At 38.9% G+C, this 23,442-nt stretch overlaps 3 protein-coding genes across 3 annotated transcripts; all 3 read right to left on the bottom strand.

Annotated features, from left to right (window-relative positions):
* Positions 1–816: 816 nt before the first annotated feature.
* cfap96 (cilia and flagella associated protein 96) lies at positions 817–5,477 on the bottom strand. Its single transcript, XM_056236258.1, has 9 exons — positions 5,422–5,477; positions 5,154–5,253; positions 3,804–4,023; positions 2,415–2,549; positions 2,258–2,333; positions 1,920–2,099; positions 1,641–1,813; positions 1,415–1,485; positions 817–993 (listed from the first exon to the last, which is right to left on the bottom strand). The coding sequence occupies exons 2-8, from the start codon at positions 5,248–5,250 to the stop codon at positions 1,434–1,436; spliced, it is 933 nt and encodes a 310-aa protein (XP_056092233.1). The 5' UTR covers positions 5,251–5,253; positions 5,422–5,477; the 3' UTR covers positions 817–993; positions 1,415–1,433.
* A 1,368-nt stretch (positions 5,478–6,845) lies between these two features.
* Positions 6,846–8,844, bottom strand: tstd1 (thiosulfate sulfurtransferase like domain containing 1). The gene is made up of 4 exons (XM_056236255.1): positions 8,729–8,844; positions 7,510–7,632; positions 7,129–7,291; positions 6,846–7,035 (listed from the first exon to the last, which is right to left on the bottom strand). Exons 1-4 carry the CDS (start codon positions 8,790–8,792, stop codon positions 6,981–6,983), a joined length of 405 nt encoding a protein of 134 aa, XP_056092230.1. The 5' UTR covers positions 8,793–8,844; the 3' UTR covers positions 6,846–6,980.
* Positions 8,845–9,804: 960 nt separating this feature from the next.
* Positions 9,805–23,221, bottom strand: tenm2a (teneurin transmembrane protein 2a; the record flags this gene model as incomplete). The annotated part of the gene is made up of 11 exons (XM_056236271.1): positions 9,805–12,041; positions 12,176–12,306; positions 13,272–14,889; positions 15,552–15,848; positions 16,028–16,263; positions 17,272–17,447; positions 19,014–19,903; positions 20,163–20,317; positions 22,421–22,650; positions 22,789–22,809; positions 22,972–23,221. Coding segments are annotated over 11 exons (4,742 nt in total), but the record flags the coding sequence as incomplete, so codon positions are not given.
* Positions 23,222–23,442: the final 221 nt, after the last annotated feature.

The following is a 23,442-nucleotide window of genomic DNA, read 5'->3' as shown; positions in this document are numbered from 1 at the left end:
TACCCACAGTCAGTGATGGTCTGGGGTGCCATGTCAGCTGCTGGTGTTGGTCCACTGTGTTTTATCAAGGGCAGGGTCAATGCAGCTAGCTATCAGGAGATTTTGGAGCACTTCATGCTTCCATCTGCTGAAAAGCTTTATGGAGATGAAGATTTCATTTTTCAGCACGACCTGGCACCTGCTCACAGTGCCAAAACCACTGGTAAATGGTTTACTGACCATGGTATCACTGTGCTCAAGTGGCCTGCCAACTCTCCTGACCTGAACCCCATGGAGAATCTGTGGGATATTGTGAAGAGAAAGTTCAACACAAGACCCAACGCAAGACCCAACACTCTGGATGAGCTTAAGGCCGCTATCGAAGCATCCTGGGCCTCCATAACACCTCAGCAGTGCCACAGGCTGATTGCCTCCATGCCACGCCGCATTGAAGCAGTCATTTCTGCAAAAGGATTCCCGACCAAGTATTGACTATTGAGTGCATAACTGAACATAATTATTTGAAGGTTGACTTTTTTTTTTTTTTATTAAAAACACTTATTTTATTGGTCGGATGAAATATGCTAATTTTTTGAGACATGAATTTTGGGTTTTCATGAGCTGTATGCCAAAATCATCAGTATTAAAACAATAAAAGACCTGAAATATTTCAGTTGGTGTGCAATGAATCTAAAATATATGAAAGTTTAATTTTTTATCATTACATTATGGAAAATAATGAACTTTATCACAATATGCTAATTTTTTGAGAAGGACCTGTATGTACAAGGTATTTGGTAATGTGCACAAACTGTAAGAAATAAGCAATGTAATCTGTTTCCCAGTACAAAACTCTTTTTTTTACTTTTTGTTCAGCTGAATACCAACATTTCTATGAATATTCCTTATGCTGCATTTACTTTCTTCAATTCTGGTGATTTTAAATGAACTTAATGGCACAGTTCACTCACAAATGATAATTCTGTCATTTCCTCAGTTATCCTTGATGATCACCTTTAAAAACAAATAAGACTGAAGGTTTATTATATCACTACACTGTAAATTGTGCGACTAAATAACCATATTCAATAAAAAAAAATAAAAAATAAAAAATTCTGAATGTGAATGCAGAAATGTGTCAACTTTAAGAACTTACTGAATTAAATGCTGGTTAAAAACAAAATATATATATTTAATGTTTAATAACTTATACTATAACTGTAATAACTGATCTTAGACAAGTGGCTTAGTGTTTCACTGACAAAATGATGCGCATGACTTAAACTTGACTTGTACAATTAAACATCGTTAGATGCTATGAACCAAGTGTTTAGTAATTAGAATGAGCTAAATGAGAATGACTCAATTTTTATCAATTAAGAGAATGATTTATATACAATTCCAATTTCATCTAAAGGAACGTTCATTTATTCACCTGAAGACATCACAAGTTCTCAATATGCCGTAACTGAGTGGATTTGATTGTAGTTTGTGGCATTCACAGCCCTGCAAAATGAAGTTACAGTACATTACTGTGAGCCTGAGGTGTCTTTCTCTGTGGAATTTGGTAAGCAACTAATATTAATGATTATTATTATGCAAAGCATTAAGCACAGTTTGGAGTGTGAAATGGGTGTCTTTGGTCCTGGACCCTAGCTTACTTTTTGACATTGAGGCTGATGATGCTCTTGACAGGTGTACTCTTTGGACCAGGGGAGGGGTGAAATATCTTTCCTTCCTTATTCGTCATCGCTGATTTAGTCTTTTTGCTGCCATAGGGTTCTGCAGAGTAGCTGGGGTAGGAGTCAAATGTTCCAGCTTTCATGCCTCCATTCTGCAGAAAATAAGAATACAATACCTTAGCATACTACCAAAATAAAACTCCACAAAATTTTCCAAGACAGCTAACCTCTTTATCTCCTTTTAGGCATATTATGTACCTTTTTACTGGGTGAACTTGGTTTGAAGGGCACCATAAAGTGCTTTTTCCCATCAGTCTTCTTTGGAGGTGGTAGAGGTTTGTCAAATTTGAAAGGATTGCTGTCAAAGCATTCATTTGGATGAAGGTTCAAACGAAACGCTCCCCCTTTCAGCATGGATTTGTGTGACATGATCTCACGCTGGTAAACAAATTATCTCTCTCATTAGAGGAAGAGAACACAGTCGTATGCTTGCATAGAATTATACTGTCGGGCACTCAGAGGACGCCTTATCTTAATTAAAACAAGGACCTGGGAGCCTGATAAAAAAAATCTAATTTAGGCAGACCTAAAAATACCTTTAGCATTTCCTTGGCTCGATCATAGGGGTCTGAGGAATAGGACACCATCTTGGAGAGAGTGATGTCAGGATAGCTATTAGGGAACAAGTACAAATCAATACATCTGACAGCAAAACCACAGACACTTGCATATTAAAGGATCTCATTTGCTTACCCAGAACTTCCCTTCTTCGGTGGATTGGTGTAGAAGTTTTTCCCAGCTGATTTTTTTGGTTTCCTTGGAATCTGTAGGGCACTCATTGCTTGAATGGGACCCCCAATTGTCCCATAATAGCTGCCCATCCCACATCTACAAATCAGAGAAAACTATTAAGCAACTGTAAAGACCATATAAGGAATGATAGCTGTATGGCAGTTTTTTTTTCTGGTATAAATTGGGAAAACAACACACACGCATGCACACACACACACACACACACACACACACACACACACACACACACACACACACACACACACAGACAGACATCTAACTACAGTTCTGTGACTAGCAGCCTTAATGTTTCACTAACAGGTTTTGTGAATATTTTTTTTGCATTCTCTCAGATGCACATGAAAAAAAACTGTTTGCCTTTGATGCTTTGAACTATTGCATTATGGTGAAATCCTTGTTTTTGAAAAACCGAGGACTTTATCTTGTTTTGGGGTCAAAAACATCATTAAAAAGCACAAAGCATGTGCCCTTTTAAACAAAATCTAGGTTCTGGGGTCTTTTTCATGTCTTTAGATTTTAATAGACCATGCCAATTGTCACACTAATGAAATAGCCTCGAAACATATACACATCTCGGGTTCAACCTTGTTCTCCTTACTGTACAGATTCAATATATTTTCTGGATATTCTTTACACCAGTGGGGTACACTCTATTACTAGGTTCAATAAAGCTACCGAATATTAGAGGGATAGTTCACCCAAAAATTATGTCTTTACTCACCCTCATGTTGCTCAAATCTGTATGACTTTCTTCTGTTGAACACAAAGAAAGAAAGCCATACAGGTTTGCAACAAAATGAGAAAAATGATGACAGTTTTTAAAGGGAAATTAATTATCCCTGTAATTTCTTGTAGTCCATTGCCACAACAAAAGTTAGGCCTAAAGCCCCGTTCACACTACACGCGACGCGATACCATTCATTTCAATGGGGAGCTGGCGATTTCCGGCGACACGCGCGACAGCGACCGTTGGCGACCGGATGGGGCGTGTCTGGCGACGCGACAAAGTTGAGATCTGTTTAACTTTATGCAAATGAGGAGCGACTTTCGGGAGCGACAACCAATAGGAGCGGAGCGCGTATGATCCTTCTCCACATCATTGGATGTCATTCATAAAGGCAACCAGTAGTGGGAACTCCCATTAGCGACCTCATCGCCAGCCACAGGCGACATGCAGCGACAAAGTCGCTTGTAGTGTGAACGGGGCTACTACTACTAATACAAATATTTTTAATTCTTATATTTTCACAATTATTCATCATTGAATACTATATATATATAAAAAATAATTTATTAAACAGTTGTGCACAGAAAGAAAGGAGGACTTACGTTTTTTTTTCTCCATTACTGGGAAGAAAGGCTTTGCCTATGTTCTTTTTGGCCTGTTGTATCTTGTATTGTCTGGCTATTTTGACAGGGTCTGTGAGCGCCTCTCTCTCAAAGATCCTCTTAAACTGTGCGTCGAAGTATCCAGTCTGAAGTGCGGACTTTGATTTAACTCCTCCTGGTAGCATCTGTTTGTTCTTGTATGCGGAGTCATTAAATGGGCCTTTCAGCGACAACAAAGTGCATTAAACACACATTACATATTAACCATTTTAATTTCTATGTTATGCAGCCGTCACATTATCCTGTGTTTACATTGCATACGTTTATACAAAAATGCTTATTGTACTGTATTGCTAACATCATATTTTTTAATGACTGTTAGATAAACAAGTGAACACAATACAGTCACAGTGACAATGTAGCGTACTATATATTAAAGGTTGATTTATTTTAACTCAAAAAGCTGAACTGTGATCGTTGAGCACAAGTTTTTAAGCCAAAAATAAATGGTGCTGAAACGGGGATTTATGACTCTTTTTCACTGACAGGTCTTAGATTAAGTCAGGATTAGGCCTAAGTTTATTAAGACATTTTAGCAGCTTTTATAAATGTTCCTTTAGAAAAAAAACAAAACAAAAAAACTATTACTTGTGGTGCGCATATTCAGACAAAACAATGGCAGTGACATATTTTAAGATACGCCAGTGCAAGTTGCTTTCAGTTAAAAACAGCTCAAACATGCATTTTAGTCTAGGACTATAGGCTTAAGCCATGTCTGTGAAAACGGGTTTAATTTTTGTGTGCCTTTACAGAAACTGACTTGAGAAATATTCAGTGCGGGGTAAAAGCATGCATGACAAGTAGCCATGCAGTCTCCTCTGTAACAACAAAAATTGACATGGTAACCTGTTTGCTAAAAGGCTATGCGGCTTCAACTGCGGTGATTTGATATAGGTCTATGTCACAATTTAATAAATAAAAACAAAATTACAGAAAGCTACATTATTTAAAGGAAATATCTTGTTCAATTGCGATTTTTCTCAGAAAACAAAAAAGTACAAAAGCTGTCACTGGGGCGGTACTTTTCAAATCCCAAAGAGTGCTGTCTACTTTAAAGGTAGGCCTACATATTAGTAGCCTACCTAAAGTGTAGCCTACATAACTAAAACGAGACATTTAGCGTTCAAAATGGTACCGCCCCAGTGACAGATTTTGTACCCAGTGACCATTAAAATTGTATTTTGAAGCAAGTTACCGTGGTTGATGCGCTCTACGCAACAAACTCCCACTGCGCCTGTGCGCCACCCACTGTTACTAACAATATAAGTTTAATATGTTCGTTACACTTACGGTAAATAAAAGGTGTATATTTGTCCCCTATTGAGATGTATCCCAACTCTTTAAAGATGCCAATCCGCTCCATGTCAGATTTCCCTTCTGGAGGCATTTTCTAAAGTGATACACAACATTTATGGAAGAAAAGGAATAGAAAAAAAGATCTGAATGTGGAAACATGAGTGCAGCCCAAACTAGTTTATGCAGATCATCACGCTATGATTGCATTTAGCAGATAGTATGCATTATACTTTCACTATTATATGGCTCAATATATACTTACCTCGAATTGTGAATGCCTTGTGTTAAACAGTCAGTAGGCTAATAGAACTAACTCGACTGCTTAAGTGTTCGTGTAGGTTGTGTGTTCGTTGTCATGGTGTCCAGCGGGTCAATTACTCAGTGCTGGACTGTCAGAGTCGTTCACTTCTTACAACATCAAACACTAAACAAATAATACTAGAACAAAACGTTTAAGATAAATACTATTTTATGCACTTTACATTTTTATGCACCATGTACATTACAGTCTGTTACAGGATAGGTTTTGCAGTCAAACGCAAACTCACATAGCGGTAATAAATGAGGCTATAGCCTATAATAACATTTAACAAATGTTTAGAAAAAATATTACAAAAGCCTATTTATTTAAGGAAACCGAACTATTTTATATAGGCCTATATAAAGTTAGCATACTTTAAACATAGCAAATTATCACAACTTACATTATTTTATGGACATAACACAATTCTGAACCATTAGATTTAGGCTACTGCAACTGCAGTTTAATTGGCAAATCCATCCCAGAACAAGAGAACTCCGTCATTTTAAAGTCTTCCATAGTGAGGACAACAACCTGCAACAAAAGTGAATCAGTTGTTATCCATAGGCTATTTGGGTGCAAATCTATAAGAACGAGCATCAACTTAATCGGGCTCTCACATTTTTGTGACAGGGGTCGTCATAGTCACAGACATCCTTTGGAAAGGCAGATCGAACCATCTCTTTGAGCTCAGTTGGGTACACATATGTGGGTTTGTCACATGTCCTGCAGCCGACCCTGTTGTTCAGCTGTCAGCATAACGTTAAAATTAACCAAAATAAAGTAAAACTGAGATTACAATGCAAAGTGACGCTTACTAAGTGACGCTGGATTAAACGGTAAACTTTTCTTCGTTTCAGCCGGTCGGTGTTCTTCAGCCTGGAGGCCGCGTGCAGCAACGGCCCCACCCAGAGGGGCACACTAGATATGGAGAGCTTATGTGAGTCGTCATCATAACTACAGCAGTTTTCACGTTACGGTCTCCAATAACTGCTAGAACTTATCTGAATCAGGCATACACTAGTTAAAAGTTGATCGCACAAACAATCGACTTATCACACAGTGTGCGTGTGTTTCAAACATCTTTAGATCCAACCATTTAGAGAAAAAGGAGTAATCGCATAATACATTACCCGAACGATTGACAGAGATCACTATAAGAGTCCATTAATTAGCAGCATATCATATCAAAATTTCACTGAGTGAGAATTGTTGCTGCTTCAGGGTGAAGGCTGGTGCGCAATCTGCGCATGCTCAATTAAAAGAGGAAAAGCATCGGAAACAATGTAACTGAATCATCGGCTATTAAATCTGAACCAGTATGAACCGAATACCTTTTTCATTTTATTTCATGCACTTTAAAACAGCCAAGACAAGGACAACAATTATTTTTTTAGTTATCAGACTTTATTAAAACACATGTATACATATTTAGATTTTATCATTAATTTGTATAAGAGTAAAAAAGGTCCCTGATCTCTGGTTTTTAAGATGGAATCTTATAAGCGATTTGAAGATAGTCATTTTCCCCCTTTTTCTGACCATTCCTTGTAGCCCCCAGCATAATTCTGGGCACTGAAGAGAGAGAAGGAAATAGTGTTACAGTTTCAGCAAAACCCTATGGTTGCATGTTTAAGCATTCAAAAATTGCGATGGCAAGTTTCTTACCACTTGAACCCCAGGCTTCTGGCTTTCTCTGTGGCAACAGCTCCACGTCTTCCCATCTGACAGTGGAAAACCAGTTCAGAGCAGTCCAGAGATGGCTTACCTACCCCAAACTTAGACTGGAATTCAGCTGCGTCCAGGGACATGTCACTTTCTACATTTTCCACTAAAATAAATTGGACCAAAAAAAAGAAAAAAAAAGCTCCTGTTTCAATACACTTGGCCAATCCACTTATTGTACAACATTGTGTAAAAAAAAAAAAACAATTCATACCGTAAAAATGTGCTTCATGTAGTAGCCTAACCTTTAAAAATAACTAAGTAGCCTACATCCAAATTAAAATATTGCACTTTATATAAATTATGATTGTGCATCCCTCTCACCTGGAATGTGGATGGAGCCTGGAATACGCCCTCTGTCTACCTCATCTTTTGTGCGCACATCCACCACAAACCCAGAGCCCTTCTCCAAGAGAGATTTGAGATCACTGTAGGAGATATCCTTATCTATAGTAGAGAGGAATGTGGAAATAAGGTAAAAGAAAATGCAGTTATGTCTACATACCTGTCGTGTAGTAAACACTGTTGTTTGACCTGAGTAATAGACATCAGACAATGAAAACAAAATGTACATGCATTTTATACTTAGAGGCCTACACGTAAAACATTTTTTTGTTGAGATTGATCCCTTAATTGATGTTTACAAATAGGTTATTTCAAGAAAAAAAAAAAAAGTATTTGTTCTAGAACTGAATATGCATACCCGCACCCAAGATTTTGTTACTATTGCACCAGTCCTGTGTGGTTAACCAAAACGTTAAGTGACAATGAAAGTGATTTGATTATGATGATATAGCTCATATAACAGCCTTTTCACTTTTATTTTAGAAAATTAATTAATTTATTAAATACATTTTGTATTATAAAAATACAACATTTTGTATTTTTATAAAACAAAGTGTACAAAAAATACAAAAGGTACACGTTCTGGATTTGTTACGATTTAATTTGCATTGTATAAAAACAAGAACATCCAGCCATCGAAACAATTTAAACCAGTAATCACAAGGTAACCAAGTTACAAAAGAAAAGAAAAAACGTTTTATTTATTCTTTTGTTTCTTTTGTAACTTGGTTACCTTGTGATTACTGGTTTAAATTGTTTCGATGGCTGGATGTTCCAGAATATTGTTTTTATATACAATGCAAATTAAATCGTAACGAATCCAGAACGTGTACCACGTTTTACTTTCTGCAAGTCATCATTACGTCACAAGATGCAGAAAACAAAATAACGAAAATAACAAATAGGACAGCAGGCAAGCATTATGAAATAATAGCCAACACAGAATATTAGCAAAGATATTAAACGTCCAGCTTAATATTACTGTAAGTAATAAAATGTCGATATAATGGAAGTGTTTATCAAGGTGCGCACCTGGGCACTGTCACCCTGATAACAACAGAGAACGAAAACCGGTGATCATGTTGTTTACTATAGGAAGAAAGGAGTGAAAGAAGAAAACGCCTGCAGTTTCGCACGTCTCTTTCTTTAATTCTCTGAAAGTATGTTGCTTACATTTAGATGAAAAAAAAAAACTTACCGCTGCTTGCCATGTTGAAAAGATTAAGACAATTCACCAGGTGAATTTCTTCCTTCCTTGTCATTCAATGTTTTTAAAAGTCATCTTCTATTGGCCGCTAAGCATTTGCGTGGTCGTGTAAAAGGCACTGCCTAAAGCTAAAAGCTCACCTCCTCCTGTAGCTTCAGCTAACTTCATAATAAAAGACCCGTAGCTTCAAAATAAAAGACTGCTTAGATTTCGAAAACCCAAGATTCCTACAGGCTGCAAACATACATATATTATTATCACTAATTTTGTGTCATGATTTCAATCGTAGTAATACTGCACAAATCAGATTTCAATGTCAAGAAATATACTGTTTGTTTGTATTTGTGTGTGTAAAGGGCTTAGGTAAAAACATTTTCATTCATTTTTTCTTTCAATTTCGATTCCTCCAAATTCACACATTTCACTTACATTATTAAAATTTTGTAAGGCACAACAATAGCAGTCGTAATAATAAATCATTAAGTGTGTTGGTGATTATGAACTAGTGATTATGATTATTATTACTAATAGAAAGTGTGTTGGTGATTATGAACTAGTGATTATGATTATTAGCACTAATAGAAAGTGTGTTGGTGATTATGAACTAGTAGGCCTATTTAGAATCTCTAGCTCACGTGGAGTGTTTGATTGTGTAAATGCAGCACTTAATTTTACCATGGTAAACAGTTTCCATCAAAGCACCGTTTACTAATTTTCGGGTTATTGTTACTGTTGCAAGCAAACCATAATTATGTCAGATTTAATCTGCTTCAAACGGTGTATCAGACGGTATACATAATAACAGATTACAGGTATAAAGAATACCGTGGTATTACAATAGGACATGTTCAATAGAGCCAACAATGCATTACCATATTACATATCCAATAAGCCATAGTATTGCCACAGTATAAACTGTTATTTTGGCAGAAACTATGGTAAGCATGGTTACTTTTTGTAAGGGAAAGAAATTGTCCACCCCATGAGCTGTGGAGAAATGACATGTTATAACAGCAGGACAGATGTGAAGACATATTCACAAATACATGAGACTAGCCAGACTCACATGAATTAAACTATTTATTGGTAAGGTCTCAGAAGAGTCTCACTTGAGTAAGAATCATCCCTCAATACTGATTTGGTACATCATGACATCCATAATGAGTCTCTTCACAGTGGAAAAAAATCCATTTCTATGGTTTGGGTTCTAGTACAGCAACTTTTCTGCATAAAAACAAAACTAAAACAGAACATCAAACGGGGCTTCGATATTATTCATCTGTGATATCTGAGTGTCACGAAATTCTAGTGTTTTAATACCAGCTGTTGATTTGCACATAACAAGCCACCTTCTGATAGAAATATAAAAGTTGATATTATGAACAATATTCTACTGTGCTGCATAAAGGTAAATCTATACACTGTACATACAGATATATTTTGAAAAACAAGTTTCACAGTTTTTAAACTTTATTTAAAGTATAAACCATTTTAAAACACTTTACATAAATTATTTCTGTGCATGACTAGAATTTTCTTTGAAGCAAAAAAAGAAAAATTAATACAAAAATGAAAAATTATTACATGTCATACAAAGGAAAATAAACTCAACCATTAATGTTCATCATTGTAGCTAAAAGCGGTGACTCCTTTTATGATTGTCATATAGTACTATGAATGATACAAATGAAAACAAACTAAGTAAAAATAAATAGTTTCTGACACTAGTAACCTTTCAATCTGGAGACTGTGAGTGTTTTTTCGGATATCTCTATACAGAAGTGCCTTGGTGAAGGTCTCGTTACTCTAATGCGACTGGGACATACAAAACTATCGCATCTAAAGCACACTCAGAACTTCACTGTTATCTGATACAATGCAAGTACTTCTCTATCAGTGATAAAAACAAACTATGTCTGACTTGGATTTTCTCATCACTTTTACTCCACTGGAATTGTCTTGAAGAAACAGTCTGTAGACGATGGAATATGCTGCAGTGGCAATTGACAGTTTAGCTGTGAAGAATATGAGGCCTGAGACTGACATTTGTCTTGACGGATGTTACTCCTCAGTTTGACCTCTCCAGGGGTGCGTGAGACTCGCAGCACCTCTCCGATCCAGATCGCACCATCACAAGGGTACCATCTGGCACCAACATCCTCTCAGTAACCCAAAAAATATGGGTAAAAATATCTATTCTTTTTTAAAAAGGGGATTTTTCATATTTCAGCAACAGTAGCTCTGTTTTGTTTTTCAGTTTATCAGTGCTTTTTGACGTCCATTGTTGAAAAACAAAGACGAGGTCTTTCAAATTGTTCTTTTTTGCCAGAGGCAGTATTAACAAAGTTTTTTGAGTGTTTTTCTCTTAAAAGTCCCTGCAGCGTTCAGTGAGTTTCCCCATTAGTTCAATTATTCTCCATGGGTGCAGGAGATAACGGAAAGAAAGTGAGGGGGAAAAAGAGAAAGACGAAGCAAGAGAGAGAAAAAACAACTGAAAACTGTAAAGGTATAAGCGGAGAGAGAAAGCGAAATATAAAGAAACAGGAAAAGAAAACGATTTGGACTGTTACCTCTTCCCCATCTCATTCTGTCTCAGGAACTGAATGTTGAAACTGCTGTCTGCTAATTCAGGGTACTGTTCCACTGGTAAAATGTAGTACCCGTCGTACCCCTGCACTTTCCCTGTTGAAAGGAGCTGCTGTCTCTCTCCTTCAGTCCACAAGCGACTTCCCTCTTTATTATCCCGTGCCCGCTGCTGCTCTCGTAACCAGGCGCCCGATAGCGCCCGCTGCCGCGCCAACTCCAACAGCCGGGCTCTCTCCTCATCCAGCACGTCTGACGCCAAACCGTAACGTACACTCAGAGACAGAGATGGAACCCGGAACTCAACGGTGACCCCACGCCGCGATCGACCGCTTACCGTCACGTTGATCCCGCTTTCTAGTGCCTTACGTCCATTGGTGAGTCCCAAAGCTAGAAGGTCACTGTCAGCTGAGCCTATCTTCACAAAGAAATGACAATCAAGGCCGTCCTGCGTGTAGTGCGTCCCATCTAAGTAGACAGCGCTATTTAGCACTAGAACCACCTTCCTGCTGTCATCGCTGGCCATGCTCGAGACCCCTGTGACCACACGGCCTTCCTTCACCGCCAACATCACTCCTCTTCCAATGATGGGGGTACTCGTGCCAAACCAGTGGCCAGGTTTCTCGTGTGTGGTCTTGCGCTCTTTGTCAAGAAGCCGTCCCTCCAGAGCCATGAAAGCTTGGCTGTGCCGCTCGGCTTCCTGCTGAACTCCGGTTATTAGCTGCAAGAAGACAATTTAAGGCCTTGGTAAATGGAAGCAAGATCGCATAGTACAATATGCACTGACCTGCTACTCTTGGAAATACAAAAATAATTCCTCTGAAGATTTACTATGGTATTAACGTAGTGACTCACCTGCCCGTTTTCACTTTCTTGACTGGCGAGGAGCTCATATGGCGGATCCACAAAGTAAAGTGTGTGTCTGGGAAAGCCTGGGATGATGTTGCTGAGCTGAAAGCCAAACATCACCAACCAACTCTTCACATCTGCAATGAAATATACATAGAAAAGGAGCGTTTAAACTGTGATTTTCCAATAAAAAGGGTAATTAATTCACTGGATATAGGGCTGTCAATCAAGTAAAACTCTGAATCAAATTAATTGTATTATATGCCTTTACATTTATATTTATAAAAAAAAAAATGAATACTTCTATTCAGCACACATTAAACTGATCAAAGTTACAGTAAAGACTTTTATAATGTTACAAAATATTTCTATTATAAATAGAAATGCGATTCTTCAAAGAATACTGAGAAAACTATCACTGTTTGCTCAAAAATATTAAGCAGCACAACTGTTTTTAACATTTAATAAGAAATTTAGGTAACACTATTTAAAATTAACACTGTAAATTTAAGTGTTGCCGGGGTTGGTTTAGGGTTAGTTGTATGTAAAGCATAATTTATAGTTATTACTACAGTAACTAAATGTAACATGTAACAAGGACACCGTATAAAATAAAGTGTTACCGAAATTTAATAAGAAATAATCATAAGAAATGTTTCTTGAGCACCAAATCAGCATCTTAAAATGATTTGTGAAGAATCATGTGACACTGAAGACTGGAGTATTGATGCTGAAAATTGAACTTTGCCATCACAGAAATAAATTCCATATTATATATATATATACATATATAAACAGTTATAATAAATGTAATTAATAGTAATAAAGTAATAAAACTGTTTTTGATCAAATAAAGGCAGCCTTTGTAAGCATAAGATACTTTTTTTTTTTAAACGGTAGTGTATATGATGTGCATTATGATTACGTCTCTGAATACATTGTTTGTTTTATTTCCATATCATTGAACATGAGAAGAAAAACCTGTATTTATTTTATTACATTATTTAAAAAAAAGTCTTAAAGAACTAAATTAACATGTAAAACTGACTAACGAACAAGTTGGCAAAGCTGCAAAGGCACCCAATCATAAAATCATAGTCACCTGTGACATAATTCTTCACATCCAGCATGTCACTGAGCGGGTTGTTGTTCTTGAACATGTACAGGTTGAAGGGTGCCAGATCTTTGCCGATCTTCTGCCACATGGTGTAATCAGGCGATGTCCACCTGGCCGCTAAAACATCATAGTCTCTCTGCGTGAAATGCACTAACTTGGTTAGTGAGTCATAAAGCCCTCCGTGGAAGCCGATGACGAGCTGGAACTCAGGGTTGGAGTCGTGATACACCTCCCCATAAGCAGTGTACTGCACCTGTTTGATCATTTGCCCGTTGCTGCTGAAGACCGCCAGTGGCGTACCGGTGTTGTCAGAGGCGATGTAGTATTCCTCCCCACTACTCACCTCCATGGCAAACAGATGGCCCTGCAGGTCATAGTACAAAGAACTGATTTCCGAGCTGGAGTGGTTGAACACATGCGTGACCCGAGTCGGGTTGTTCAGGTCAGCATAAAAGAACTGGAGGTGCTGACCCAGACTGTTCTTAGTGGACACCCTGCGTCCGAGCCCATCGTAACGGTACTGCACGCTCCATCCTCCAGCTGCACGGCTGTAGGCGCGCACCAGCTGGCCTTTAGAGTTGTAGTCAAACACATCGCCACCCCTTTGGCTGAGGTAACCGTCCTCGTCCAGACGGTACTGCACGTCACCGAGCCGTGTGATGCGGTCTCGAAGGTCATAGCGGAGCGGCATGAGTCGGGCACTGTTACCCGGGTTGAGCAGATGCAGGTTGCCGTTTAAGTCGTAGCTGTAGCGCCAAGTGGACCAATCGTTCACTTTGACGCCGCTGAGTTGTCCGTCACCGTCATACTCGTAGCGGTACTGCGTGGTGTTGGCGTACGGGCCGATCTTTAGCTCTCGTTTGATTACTCTGCCCATGTTGTCGTACTGCACTGTCATCCAGTACATGAGAGAGCGAAAGATCTCATACTGAACCTCTTTGATTCGCCCGTGAGCATCGAAATGCTTGCTGAGGGTCATCACAGCAGTGGTGATTATCTGATTGATGTCGTAATAGATGACTCCGAACTTTCCAAAGTGCTCCACTTTACCGGAGATCTCGTCATAGCGGTACAGATCCACAGGAAGTGGCGTCTCGCTGATCACCGGCTTCATGCTGGCGATTCGGAAACTATTGTCATGGTAGGTGTAATCAAAGCGTGCGTTCACCATACCTTCCTCTGAAAAGCGATAGATCTGTTTGTCGATAAGGGGACCCATTTTACGATAGCGAATCGTGCAAGAAAAGCCACCGCTCTGCAAGTTGACCATTTTTAGCACCCCAGCTGTCTCGTCGTAGCCAAAGGTGATGGCTGTGCTGTCATACAAGATCTCTGAGAGCTTGGCCAGCTTGCCGTATTTGTAGAGGACACGACGCCCAGTACCCAGGAAGTACGTGGCCTGAGGACGTCCATCCTCACTGAAGTCGTAGATGATGGACGCATTGCTCTCTGGTGGGTTGTAGGTGTTGCGTATGTAGCCGATGGAGACGTGAGTGAACATGGTGTGACGGGCGACACTGGGCATGGTGACAGCCGTGATGCGGTTAGACGTGTCAAACTCAAAGATGTATTGTCTCTGGCTCTGCAGGAGCAGCACCATGGACTGTAGAGAAAAATGTTTTCAGAACATCATTATCACATTCATATTAATTAGCAACAACATCTTTAACAAGCTGTCATAATTCGAAATGAAATCAGGCATCATAGAGCTCAGAATGTTGGAAAATTCAATTAAAAAACAATTACTGAATGAATTTTGTATTATATGGTGTGTTTTTAAAACAAGAAGATACAAAATTTACAAAACAAAGTTTAGTTAGTTTAATTACATAAATGCATGAATATCACTAAATTGTGTCAAATACACGCTTCAAGACATTCCAATATTTTACTGGAAAGCAAGGAAAAAATAGTGTTGAAGAATTAAAAATGTATTTATTTCAATGGCTAAAGAAAAGCCATTCAATTATGAAAACATTATTCGGTCACACTTTAGATTAGGGTCCAATTCTCACTATTAACTAACTATTAACTACAACTTTTGCCTCAATAACTGCTTATGAATAGTAAGGTAGTTGTTAAGTTTAGGTATTGGGTAGGATTAAGAGATGTATGGTCATGCAGAATAAGGCATTAATATGTGCTTTATAAGTGCTAATAAACAGCCAATATCCTAGTAATATGCATGCTAAAAAGCATCTAGTTAATAGTGAGAATTGGACCCTACACTAAAGTGTTAAACCTCACTTTAATCAATAATCTCACCTTGTCTAGGTAACTGTAGCTCCACACCTTTCCATCTACAAAAGAGCGTGAGAGTATTCGTCCCAGCGGGTCAAACTCTGTTCTCTCACTCATACTGCCTCGGTGCAGACCCACAAGCTGGCCTGTACTGGAGTACGACACATTCACCACTGCAAGGCTGCTGCTGGGCTGCCATATTGCTGGTCTGCCCTGGGCATCATACGTGATTCTCAGAGTAAACTTCCTGTGGTCGTCATAGATCTTCTCTGTCCGTGTGTTCCTGTCGAAGTCTATTGACAGTAGATTGCGCCCATGTGCCTGCAAATTGCACAAATATTTGGCATGAAAACCACTCCATTTGGTGAGATGATTTGGTTACTGATTAGTTGATCTATTAGATCAAGCAGGATCTGCACAACTTTGCTTGCAATGTGCACAGAAATGCGAAAATAATGTACATAATTACAGTAATTAAAATCTTAGAGCAAAGTGCCCACCCGAAGTTTCCTGCCAAACACAGTGACCTTGCCCTTGGCCAGCTCTTTGCGCAGTCTCCACTCGATGGAGTTCAGGCCGTTGTCAGTGGGAAGGGTGATGTTCCTGCGGCCGATGGTGGGACTCACTGATCCTGCCAGGATATGGGGCTCAGTGTGGTAGCTGATTCCCATCCCATTGGCGTACATTACTCTTAGTGTGCCATTGTTACACAGTTGGTAGCTGTTCCGTACTTGATCTGCAGGGGGCAATAGAGTGACATAAAATTACCATAAAATTAAGAGCAAAAAATGTTTCATGACAAATGATCAACATGACAAGAGGACAAAACGACAAAAAAAAAAAAAAAAAAAGGCTTGATTTATTTTGAACTCATGAAAGGGCTGTGGGGCATTTATAAGCTCAAAAACAGTCTGGTTGTCTATCTTAGGATCATAAAAGATAACAAGAGAAGTGCTTTGTTCATAACAAATGATGTGGATCCCCAAATCCCTTTGTTTCAGAGTGCCACAAACATTTATTATGCTTCAAAACACCCACTATAAATAAATTACAATCCATGAAACTAATTTATGAGCAGAAGGTGCATTCATAATTGTAGATAATATCGCTCATAATTTATAAGGAAGCTTTTAAAGGCATTTAGTCAATTTATTATTCGCCTCATGCGCGTGTCAAGGTTAGATTCAAAAGCATCATCTGAGGGACGTTCTCCTTGGACTAAATCCTCTGTATTTCCTTCAAAAGGTTCCTACCCCATCCTGTGTTATGTCAGGTTGTTTTGAAGTTTTACTTTTTTTGTTTAGCCTGCCATGGGAAGGAAGTAAAACATTTTAGCTTTCTCCCTTTGTCTTTTGTTCTTTCATCTTAACAGATGAAATAAGCTCTGGGAAAGTGGGGTTTGTGGTTGAGGGCAGATGAAGATGGTGAATATTTACTTGGGATAAGGTAATGAATTTGTCTCAAATGATATGCATCACAGCAAAACACAACTGTAGTGCTAGGCTTGGGAGAGAAAACAAATGATGTTTTCTGCACTGAATCACACAGTACTTTCGCTTCTAGCCTCCCACATGAATGTCGGGGTATCAATATCTTGCCGTGTAAGTTTGTAGGCACTGATATATAAAACAATTAAGTTAAAGAGTGAAACGACATTTTAAATCAACTAAACTGAGCACATAATCATTTTCTAAATGATTTATGAAAACCCATATATTCAAAAACGGCTACTGAGCCGACATACCTTGCACAACAGTATAGGAGGCTTCTACCGACGAAAGATTAGTGATAACAGTGACGTCATCATCTCTGTTGGAGCTCTCAATGTCAATGTTGATGGATTTTTCGATCTCTCTATGCAGACTTGTAACCATTCCCGTGGGGTACGTCACATTGGTTAGCCTCCCTTCACTGTCATACCTGCAAATATACTAAATGTTAGGGAAAGCCATTTTTAAAGTTCATATTAAAGTAAAGCACTGGGAACTTAATATAATTATGTCCAAAATAACCACACAAAAAAAAGTTATGTCCGTGCTTAAAACAAGTCTAATAAGGTTTGCTGGATCTAGAAGGTCAGGCAGTTTTGGTTTAAGAAAAAGGTTTAGATGCCAGTTAGCCCAACTGAAAACAAGCCATCTAAGAAAAAGAGAAAGACATCATGCACTTCTGATTTATTTAATACTAATGTAAAGTAATTAACAAACAAACAAACAAACAGGTGTTTGAAAATGTTTTTACTTTTAATGTAGATGTTAATAGTAGTAGAGGGCAAGGACTGAAAGGTCTAGTAATGTGTAGACAATGACTCCATATGGGTTCAGTGTTATCCCTGTATCTCTCTCTCTCTCTGTGTAACATTACATTAGGGAGTAGATCTGGATCCTGCCACAGATCTGTCACAGTCTGGCTGATGTCTATGCCAGTGCAGTGGAGTGTGGGGAATTGTGCATTATCAAGAGCTGGGTTGCTCTGTCCTCTTCCTGGAGATTTACTTTCCAGCAGAGTGTTCCAATTCTAATCAAACACACCTGAAAAAGTTAATCAAGATCTTCAGGTTCCTTTGGAAATTAAAGGCAGGTGTGTTGCCAGGTTGGAACAGGACTCGGCAGGAAATAACTTTTCTAGCGTTCCTTTCAAAGTTAAATAAATGATAGTCCGACCTACAGGATAGTCTTCTAGCTTTTAACCATACTGTGTTTGATGACTTGTGTCTAACTATTATCAATGTTGAAAACAGTTTTCAATATTTTGATATGAATTTAAAAAAATAATTTTGTGGGAACTGTGATACATTTTTGTGACTATAAATGTCTACTCTGTCACTGTTGATCAACTTAATGCATCCTTGCTAAATAAAAGTATTAATTTCTTTCAAAAAAGTACTTCCCCAAACTTTTGAATGGTATACTGCAAAAAGACACAAAAGTGCAATTCAAGCATTTGTAAGCAAGTATATGCTTAATCACCAAAGAAGATAATTTGCAGTGTTTTAAACACCTGTCTCTGCAAACATCTGTAGATGTTTTATCAGATTGTATCCGTAAGTAATGTTAGTTTTGACTTGTTTTATTGACTTTTATTGTTTTTCAGCATTTTATTTGCTTAAGAGTGAATGTTTATCATTAACTTTGTATAACTTTGACAGTTACCTCTGATAACAGATCACTCTAAATTGTAATGTGGGCTCATGCACTTTATGTAAAGCTGCTTTGAAACGATGTCTATTGTAAAAAGCACTATACAAATAAATGTGAATTGAATTACATCTTACACCCTCATTTTGTCAAACCTTTCTATTTTCCATTCAAGCTGTGGATTTGAATATAAATGTAGATATTTTTTTAAGTGCTTTTCCGAGCATAATGTTGGGCATTTTGACTCTCCAAGCTGAATGTAACAGAGAAAATGCTACATATAACTTCTGCTGAGTCTAGATGAAGAATTTAATGTACACACAACGTGTCATATACCACAAACACTTACTCATAAAAGGTTGTCCAGCCCGTCTCGTCTGCCTTGGTGGCCAACAGGCCAGTGTTTCCATTGTATCCCAGCAGAACGATCTCCTGGTTGAGAGCAGAGATAGAGCGCAAGCTTCCTGCAGGATCCAGTCCCAGTGTAACCACCTGATTATCAGGCTGTAGGATGAGCCTGAGCAGTCCCGCTCCACCCTGCCCTGCCCCATCCCTACGCACTTTTACTGTATTATTGCAGTTATCCACCACTGTGGCCAGCTCTCCATCAGGGCCATAGCTGAAGTTGTAGAGGGGCAGGCCTGTCACAAGACTGATGGTCTGTAGGTGGAGACCCTCTTCGTTAAACACATACAACTCTTGTTCCTGAGGGGACGCGACCTCATATAGCCCCAGCGCTGAAGGTCCAGGTCGGTTAGTGCGCACAGCGCGGATCCGAATGTTATTGAGATCTGCAATGTAGAGTGTGCCATCCGGTGAGACAGCCAGAGACATGGGGGAGTTGAGGCTGGCATCTGTAGCGTAACCGTCGTCTCCTGCAAAGCAGTTACAGTTGACATCATTCTTGCAGTCGCACTCCGACACAGCGCCAGCCAGCAGCGACATCTCTCCGTTGGTGCTGACTTGCCGCACACGGTTGATCTTCTTCTCGTCTGTTTCTGCGATATAGAGCACGCCCGAATGGGAGATGCCAATAGCCGTGGCACTCTCCAGGGCAGAGTGGATGGCAAGTTTGCTGAGGGAATAGTCGATGCCAGGCACCTGGCAGTGCATAGGCCGCCCCGCGATGATACTCACTTGGTGGTTTTCAGTGATGCGTAGGATAACATTGTTCTCTAGCACATAAAGAGAGTTATCCATGGGGTTTACTGCCAAGTCGGTGGGCCACTCCAAGCGCACCTGGATACAAAATGAATTAAAGTTGAAATTAATCTTTCAGATTCACCAAGGACTTTTCTTGTATCATTTTCTGGGCTTCTGATCAAGGTTTTGCAAGCCTGCTAGACATGATTAATACTTGTATATCTGCATTTTTAGCTTTGAGGGTCTGTTTTGAAGATTCAAGATTTAAAGAAGTAGATTTTGTGATCAAATGAACCATCCAAGTTCCTGTCTCTGACTGCAAATAATTTATAACATGGGCTGTCGACATGCTGACCTGACTGACATCCATGCTGGAGTCGCAGCTCAGTGGGCGCACAGCAGTGAGGTCGTTTGCACCCAGTAGAGTAGAGATGATGCCGTTTTGATCCACTTTCCTAATCATGGTGGCATCCACAAAGTACATAAGCCCGTTCTTATCTACAGCAATACCTGAAAAGAGAAACCAACAGGTTAAGAGTCAGCTAGGAAGTTCAGGGGTGACAAAGACTCAGTAACCCCTTGCCTGTTAGACTTGTTTATTTTTGTCTTCTGTGGTTCTTAATGATCAGACCAAGTGAATCTTTGATCTGGCTTCAACCTGTTCTAAGTTTATCTTCAGGCTCTTCTCAATTTGTCTTTCCCTCCCAAGTCCCTGGCCTATATAAGCTTGCAAATAATACACGTCCATCAAGTCTCACTCCTGTGTCAACCCATCAATTCCCCTTATCAGACACAGAAGGCAGAGCAGGCGAGAATATCTCAAAGTGCTGACAAGAAGATGCTCATAAAATGTATGGTGCAGAGGGACTTTGAACAAAAAGATGGGGAGACAAATAGCATGAGGGGAGAGACTGAGTGCACTTGACTGAGCCTTTTCACTGTGAAGTCATCTGGGAATCGGTAATGAGGCCTGTGTAGTCTGTCACCTCTCTACTTTCTCTCTCTCACTCCAGAACCTCAAATTCAACGTCACATACAGAAAATGTGATATCCTTGACAGTTTGGTGTCAGACTGGCTATTTTTTCTTTACACCAAACCTGGATTTCACTTTCAAAACCTGCTCTAACTTATCATTGCACCTTTATCTTTCCTTTTTTCATTGCTATATATTTGTTTTGGTTGAATATGTTGTGCTTTAATTCCAGTTTATGTTGAACTTCACCCATTGCATGTATGTAGAAATGATATTTCATACACATTTATAAATGGAGATTTAATACGTTTTTTAAATACATTTTTATTTATAATCATTGGTGTACATAATATTAAAATTCATGAACTAGTATAAACCCTTTAAAATGAATTTCAGTTTATATATAACAAGCTAATGAGAATCTCTAGAGGAAAATTTAATTGTTCAGATGTTGCGCTTTCATAGCTCAGGAGAATTAATCCAGTTCTCATTTTACTTATCATCTCTGTCTCAGATGTTACTCCTCTTTAAGCAGAAAAACTAAACACAAATGAGACAACTGACAGAGTTATAAAGAAAACCTTCCTGCAAAGCTACAGTATTGTGAACATTTTTAGGCACTTGTATAAAAATGTAAAGGATGCTTTCAAAAATAATGTCATAGATTTTATTTATCAATTAACATCTATTAATTTAATCAAATCAATATTTAGTGTGACCACACTTTGCTTTTAAAACAGCTTTTGTCCAGGTACACTTGAACATAGTTTTGCAGGTAGCTTTGCAGGAAGGTTTCTTCAAGCGTCTTGGAGACATTGCCACAATTCTTCTGGATTTAGTCTGTCTCAGTTTTTTCAGTTTCTTCATGTAATCCCAGACAGACTCGAATGATGGTCAGATCTCAATGTGGATCATACCGGCTGTTGTCAGACTCCTTGTCCATACAAAAATCTCACTGGATTAACACAATTAATGGCAAAAGGAATGTTTGGAAATATATAGTATAAAAAACGTTTTATTTTTTTGTATTTTTTTGTAGGAATTAGGTCAAATTCCTAAAAAATAGGGTCATGGCTTAATGACCATGGAAAAATTAGGGTTCCATGCCCAAACCAGTTGAAAACCACTGATCTAGGAGAAAATGAAAGATTCAAGAAAACTGACTGTGATTGTTCTTTCTATTTGATCTACCCAAACACTAACTCTGTATAATACAGAAATATGCTCACTCACAGCTCTGAACTGTAACATCTGAGAGTTAAAAGAGCCAGCACATTAAGTAACATTATCTTTGAAAGACAGACAGAGAGAGAGAGAGAATACCAAGAGACTCCAATAATCGAAGCCAGAGACTCGCACTCCCCATAGCACATTCAGAAATTAATTAATAGCTTAAGGTTGAACGTTCTCTGTGATTGTGGAAGCAGCTGGAGGATAAGGCTCTTTTTATCCTTGTTAGGTGTCAATTCTACAAAGGAAACAGATGTAAAGACAGCCTGCAGAAACATTTCTTCACCTTAGACACGTATGAAGAAGTAAGCGTGATTTCAACTGATGTGAGGGGGATAACCCATCCAGTAAGCTTTAAAACTGAAGCATTCCAGAAGCTAAATCAGTGGTTTTAATGTTACCACCTCACCTTTGGGGCTCATGAGAGTGGCTTCTACAGCTTTTCCCCCGTCCCCGCATCTCTCATCGAAAGGAAGGCACTGCTCTCCTGTGCCCGCCACCACATCGGCATTGTCGGCCAAAAGTCTTCCCCCTGTGAGTGATCGCACCTTGTAGATTCGCCGTGAATTTGTGTCAGAGATGAACAGAGCCCCGGAGATTGGGTCCACAGCCAGGAAGTACTTATGAGTCGGGTTGTTACTACGAAAAATTAGGTAATTACGGAGTCAGTCTTGCAATTATGTAATTAGCTATAATGTGTTGCTCTATCATTATATTGAGTGAATAATCCAACTGACGAGTCAAATGTGAGAGACAAACTTAAAGTTAGAGGCTCACCTATGTCGAAAATCCTTATTTCTGTAAATGAGGAAAAGAACAAGAATCACAATTATGGTGCTAATACGTTGAGATGGTAAAAATATATTGTATATTTAATTTAAGAGTATACTGATATAAGAATAAAAAAATATATATATATTATGAGTAAAACAAAAGTCTCCTCTGGCCCTTTTTCAATACCTGAGCTCCAGTATGCGTGTGGTATTGAGGTTGGGATAAACCCTGCGTACGAAATTCAAGTCTCCGACATAAAGGCTGCCATCAATGCCTGCTGCCAGGGCTACAGGTGCCAGCAGCTTATTTCCATCAGCCAGGCCATTACAGCTCGGGCAAGAGATGCTTCGCCGACGCCCATTACCCATGATGCTTGAGATGATGGGTGGCTGCTGGGACACAAAGATGTTCTCACCGCTGCCCTTGTGAAGGATGCCTGGTGTCAGACGAATAAAGAAACAATAACTATTTTAATGAAAAAAAAGAAAGTGCCATTTTCAAAAGACCATTTTAGTAAAAGTGGTTTACCGGAGCCATTTATGAACATTACAACCACATTTTCAGGGGATTACATTAAATTATTGATCAAAAGAGGAGGCTATTCCACAAAAAGCAGCCAAGGATTACATTGCATCAGATTTTCAGTGTGTCACAGAG

This window comes from Rhinichthys klamathensis, unplaced genomic scaffold (assembly GCF_029890125.1).
Source record: "Rhinichthys klamathensis goyatoka isolate OS25496 unplaced genomic scaffold, OSU_Roscu_1.1 h1tg000442l_1, whole genome shotgun sequence".
In the NCBI taxonomy this organism is placed as follows: domain Eukaryota; kingdom Metazoa; phylum Chordata; class Actinopteri; order Cypriniformes; family Leuciscidae; genus Rhinichthys; species Rhinichthys klamathensis.
Note: the sequence above shows the minus strand (reverse complement) of the source record. Positions and strands in the feature narration are given on the sequence as shown.